Genomic DNA, 6,000 nt, shown 5'->3' with positions numbered 1-6,000 from the left:
TTCTGTCTGTTCTCTCTGTTTATTTGTCTTTTCTCATTGCTCTCTTGTTTGGCCTCTGCTCTCTTTTTGCTCTCTTGCCTTACCTCTCCTTTAATCTCATTGGTCTTGTTTTTTCTGCATTTTAACATTTTCCCTCTCACTTTGATTGGTCTCCTTTTCTCATGCTTTCTACAGTGTCTTATATCTGACTTCCAATGTTCTCAATCTTTCTCATTCTCTCTCTCTCTCTCTCTCTCTCTCTCACCTGCACTCTGTGCTTTCTTTTCATCTCCCACTTTCTCCATTTTTCACTAATCACACTTTTTTCAGATATTTCTCTCAGCTCCCTCTCTCCTTTTTATCTCACTCACTGCTTTCTTCCTGTCTCACTCTCTGCTCTTTCTCTTACTGGCTCCTCCCTGCGCGCGGCGCCTCCTTAAACCTATGCAGCGCTCAGAACCAGAGAGCAAAACTACGCTCCGCTCGCGCTCACGGCTCTTTAAGTCATACAACACAAACGAGAAGCAAGCCCGTAGGCGAAGAAATAACTCAGCGGACAAGTTACTGACTTAAGGTCTTTATGCGTTTTTCTGGGTAGAATACATTTTCCTTGTTATCGAAATGAGGAAACTAAATTAATCCGAAACCGTCTCTAGCTGTACTTTGAACTGTCCGGTTGTACTTTTAATGTGGTTTTAAACAAAGTTTTGCAGTAATGGCTTCTGTGCTGTTCGTTCGCGCACTCGCGCTGCTGCTCCTGCTGTGGGGCTGCGCTGTGCTGGCCGACACCGTCTTCATGAACTTTACACTGGACAACGTGGTCCACTCCAGTTTTATTCAGCGGCGTCTTAAGAGCCAGGAGCGGCGGGAGATGCAGAGAGAGATCCTGTCCATTCTGGGCTTGCCTCACCGGCCGCGGCCGCACCTCCACGGCAAACACAACGCCGCGCCCATGTTCATGCTGGACTTGTACAACGCGATGTCCACGGAAGGAGACGAGATGGGTTATTCGTACCCGTACAAGCCCGTCTTCACTACTCAGGGACCACCCATTGCCACACTACAAGACACCAACTTCCTCAACGACGCCGACATGGTCATGAGCTTTGTCAATCTAGGTAAGCTTTTCTTTTATCTGCCATCAGCCACAACTGCTGTCCCGTTTCACACTGTGTATAACTAGTTCTCTTTACTTAGTTTCTTGCACACTTTTTTAAAGTTACTCATAGTGCAAAGAAAATGAAACGAAGTTTAGAAAATGAAGTTTAGACCCAGCCCGTTGATGCAGCTTTGGACAGGAAACTGCACAAAACACAGTAGTGCCCATTCGTTTCTTACACCACAAAAGCGTATTCTAAAAAGATAACACAAAAATAAGAACATCTCTCTCTCTCTCTCTCTCTCTCTCTCTCTCTCTCTCTCTCTCTCTCTCTCTCTCTCTCTCGCTGTGTGTGTGTGTCTGTGTGTGTTTCACGTAATTTGTTCGCTGACTAAACGTTTCAGTTTGCTGTTCTGCGGTTCTATATAAAAATAGTAACAGCTACGCTGTTGCTTTTGGCGTTATTTCACTCTGGTGTGGCAGGTAAACACAGCCTAGCCTACATTAGCCGCGCGGTCATAAAGAGGTTCTGCATTCCCCAGTGTCTGCAGTCTGTCAGCCAGCTGTGTTTGTCAGTTCCTGTTCAGGTGTTTCAACTGAGAGCCGCGTTGAGCAATAATTTGAGATGACTGAGCTAACAGGTGAGTGCAAAGTACACAGAGAGTGTTTACTCATATTTGTACGTTTAAGTCGATAAACGCTGTACACATATTTTATGATGTAAGACATTTTTTTCTGCACTCCATTGAAACACAAGTTAACCAAAACTAAATCTGTTTTGCAGTTTTCCTGTCTCCCTTGGCAGTTGGTTGTGGTTTGCACCTTGCTTATCTTGCAATTTCATCAATGTCTCTAACATATATGGCTAAATATATGTGCTTATCCAATGTTTAATCTGAAATTAACTGTTGTAGTATGATGTTTGTCCCTTTTTGCTTTACTCTAGATTTTGGAACAAATGTTTGAGGATTTAATGCCATTCAACTGTGAGGAAATAAGAGAATCTTTATGGTGATCTTTATGGAATTATGAGGCTGCTTCAGCTGTGTACACATTTGAAGGGCTGTGTCCAAAATTAATGCACCTCAAAGTAGTCAAAGTGAACTGGATATGAAAATAAAATGTCCTTAGGTGTCTGTGAGACTGTGTGATGCTCTTACACCATGACTGGGTGTGTTCCTGCCTTGTAATCAGTGGTTCCAGGTGTTCTACAGTCCCATTGTTAGCCTGAGCAGGTTTAAGCATTCATTTGCAGAAGATGAATGAATGAATGAATGAAAAACTGAAATGCAAGCTGCATACTGCAATAATGTTAGCATATTGTCAAATGGATAATGCAGAACCTGGGCTGTACTTTATTACAAAGGCATTGTGCAGGCACACAAATGTGTCCTTGAATGGTGTTTGTTAAAGCATTAGAAAAGTGATTTAATGTGTATTGTGTTTATATATATTATGATTATTGTTGCTTATCTTGCACATGAACTGGCCCAGATGGACTGGACCAAAATTGCCTGTATAGCTATAACCTCTTTCTCTGAGGCCAGGGTTTTCTCTAAAGCTTTGTGTGGAATGACAAAAAAAAATCCTCATGAAGCAAATGCAAATGACCATTTAATTTTTTGTAAAACTACTACTACTACTAAACTGATGACATCTTGGAAGATTGTATCACACAAAATGTATCATGCTAAAATGGTTCCTTAATTTAAATGCAGTAGGAGGAAAATGATTAGAAATATTTTTCCTTATTCTGTGGCTATTCAACTCTTAAATCCAGTGAATCTGTGTCCATCAATCTTCTGTAACTGCTTCATCATATTCAGGTTCATGGTGTGTCTGCAGTCTACCTGGAATTCATGGGCACATGGTTTTTCAAAGTGTGTTGCCGTGTTGCGAGTAATGACAGTGTGTGATAAAGGACATATACTCTTTTTTCCTGAACTGTAGTGCTACATGTATAATAAAGGTTTTTCACATTTCAAAACAAGACAAAAGACAAAGTTTCTCTTGAAAAGATTGTGCGTGTAAGAGTTAATGTTATTAAATGCATTGCACACACAATAGTATATTGCATGAACATATTTATTGAATAAGGTACAGTATGAATTAGGGGTGGGCGATATGGCCCTAAAATAATAACATGATATTTCTGGGAATTTTGGCGATAACAATATTCTTGGCAAAAAACACTGAAAAATACTTTTATTAATTTCCAGAACACACACTTGCAACAAGAAAAATTATTATTTTTTTAAATTATTACTTAGATTCAATTAATAATGTATTCAATTTCTTATTTAAATTATTCTATATAACATTTTATTGTTGTACAAATCTAACAATTTCCAACATTCAGAAGGAAGAACAAAAAATGTGTAAGCATTTGCTTATTTTGTAAACAACCATAACTTACCAAGATTCTGACATTGTATAAAATTTATATATATAGAATATTGATATTTTATATCCAAACCAACTACACATGACTGAAGTCACTAATCTTTTGGAGCAAATTCTTTGAATGCAGAGCAAATTTCCATCGTACCTGTTGCTGTGCTTAAATGATTCACGTAATGAATGTATGCCATGATACGTGTAACTGCATGACGTCATTACGTAAACAAGTCAGAATATCACAATAATCATGATATTGACATTTTTTATCATTTGAAAAAGTTTTGCAATATTATTACGCACAATACAATATGGCACAGCCCTAGTATGAATGCTTCATATTAAATTATAGACAAGCATGTCAAAGGTAAAGGTTATAAGATCATCTCCAAGCAGCTTGATGTTCCTGTGACTACAGCTGCACATATTATTCAGAAATGTAAGATCCATGGGACTGTAGCCAACCTCCCTGGACGAGGCCGCAGGAGGAAAATTGATGAGAAATCAAAGATACAGATAATGCAAGTGGTAACAAAAGAGCCTAGAAAAAATTCTGAAGATATTAAAGGTGAACTTCAAGCTCAAGGAACATCAGTGTCGGATCGCACCTTCCGTCGTTGTTTGAGCCAAAATGGACTTCATGGGAGACGACCAAGGAGGACATCGTTGTTGAAATCAAATCATAAAAAAAGCCAGACTGGAATTTGCCAAACAACATGTTGACAAGCCACAAAGCTTCTGGGAGAATGTCCTATGGACACATGAGACAAAAATTTTACTTTTTGCCAAGGCACATCAGCTTTATGTTCACAGACGGAAAAATGAAGCATATGAAGAAAAGAACACTGTCCCTACTGTGAAATATGGAGGAAGCTCTAATGTTCTGGGTCTGCTTTACTGCATCTAGCACAGGGTGTCTTGAATCTGTGCAGGGTACAATGAAATCTCAAGACTATCAAGGGATTCTAGAGAGAAATGTGCTGCCCAGTGTCAGAATGCTCGGTCTCAGTGGCAGGTCATAAGTCTTGCAACAGGATAATGACCAAAACCAAAGCTAAAAACACCCAAGAATGGCTAAGAGGAAAACACTGGACTATTCTGAAGTGGCCTTCTATAAGCCCTGACCAAAATCTTATTGTGCATCTTTGGAAGGAGCTGAATCATGCCGTCTGGAAAAGGCACCCTTCAAACCTTGAAGGGTGCTTTTTCCAGAAGGCATGTTTCAGCTTCTACCAATTCAGGTATTTTGATACCTGCTGAGAGGCACAGAAGTCTCGTTGGCTGTTAATAGAATCGTTTGATTGCAGTGATTGCCTCAAAAGGTTGTACATCCAAATATTAAGGGTACTGTCACTTCTGTCCAGGCTTGTTTTCTGAGGTTTTTTTTTTTAATCATCCTCTTGAAGCATGGTTGAAAAGCAATGTCTGACTTTCATTGGTTAATTTTCATAGCATTTTTATTTATTATTACTTTGTCAGATTCAAGTTATTTCTGTGACCGTTGTGAGTTTTCTTTCCTTAACCAAGGGGTGCCAACAATTTTGTCCACGTGTGTAGATCCCCCAGCTTCATTTGATCTCAATGGTAGTAAATGAATACTGGAAATTCATAGCTGTAAATGTGTAGAAGTCAGATTTCGCTTCAGCCTTAGATAATGCATTTATCTCAGGTGGGAAATACATAAATCTTGGTAGTGTATTTTGGTATTGAATCAATTTCAGTCAATCTTGTAACAAACCTTGCCTGACATAGTACATACTTCACATTCTATGGTATGCTGATGGTGTCTACCTGATTTTGTATTAGCTAAGGTTTTAAGTTGCTTGAGCATTTTAACCTACATTTATAGTTATATAAAGTTTTTCATTTAAAAATACCAAATTTTTGCTTAGCAAGTATGGGTTAAAAAATGGTAGCTTGACGGTAAACCTATTATCCATGCTTCCATCAAAGGATAAGAAGTGGTAATTTAGTATAAACTTTCATCTGAATTACCAGTTAAGTGCAAGTTCATTATCAGGCTATGTATTGTGATGTGAAATATACTGAATTCAAGAAAACTGAGACCAAGTTTCTTTAATTCATGATGCATTCATCATGAAAACTACATAAAACATTTTGCAGTTCAAGGCAATTTATATAATTGTGAAGAATTACTGATATTTGAACTGAGCAGGGGAGCAAATGCACCCCTCGCTTCAATGCACCTTGTTTTGTGTTGTGTTACTCTGTTGGAGCCATTTGATTTGTTTCTCATTTGCAGAACCCAGGCTAGGGTGTAACACAAGACTTTTTTTCAGCACACAAACAATCCAGAGAGCCAGTGAACTGCTAGATTTGCCGTATTTTAGAAAACGTGTATTGGACTGAAGTCATATACAATACTACAATACCTTTAAATGTGTAAAAGCCACATCCAGTGCTTCTTTCCTTTCTTCCTCCTTACTTGAATCTGGGTGGCATTCTCTCTCTCTCTCTCTCTCTCTCTCTCTCTCAAATATTACAACATGCCCAGATCTGATTTC

The 6,000-nt window shown here is 38.8% G+C and overlaps 1 protein-coding gene across 3 annotated transcripts in view; it reads left to right on the top strand.

Annotated features, from left to right (window-relative positions):
- The first annotated feature begins 446 nt into the window (after positions 1-446).
- Positions 447-6,000, top strand: part of bmp7b (bone morphogenetic protein 7b) — a 105,364-nt gene continuing 99,810 nt past the window's right edge. For all 3 annotated transcript variants that reach the window (XM_066670843.1, XM_066670841.1, XM_066670842.1), the window contains exon 1: positions 447-1,097. In XM_066670843.1, the coding sequence (XP_066526940.1) occupies positions 695-1,097 (403 nt within the window). In that variant the 5' untranslated portion in view covers positions 447-694. The remainder of the gene's footprint in view (positions 1,098-6,000) is intronic.

The sequence above is a fragment of the Hoplias malabaricus genome, chromosome 5, assembly GCF_029633855.1.
Source record: "Hoplias malabaricus isolate fHopMal1 chromosome 5, fHopMal1.hap1, whole genome shotgun sequence".
Lineage (NCBI taxonomy): Eukaryota > Metazoa > Chordata > Actinopteri > Characiformes > Erythrinidae > Hoplias > Hoplias malabaricus.
The sequence above is the reverse complement of the archived record's forward strand: the minus strand, read 5'-3'. Positions and strand labels throughout refer to the sequence as shown.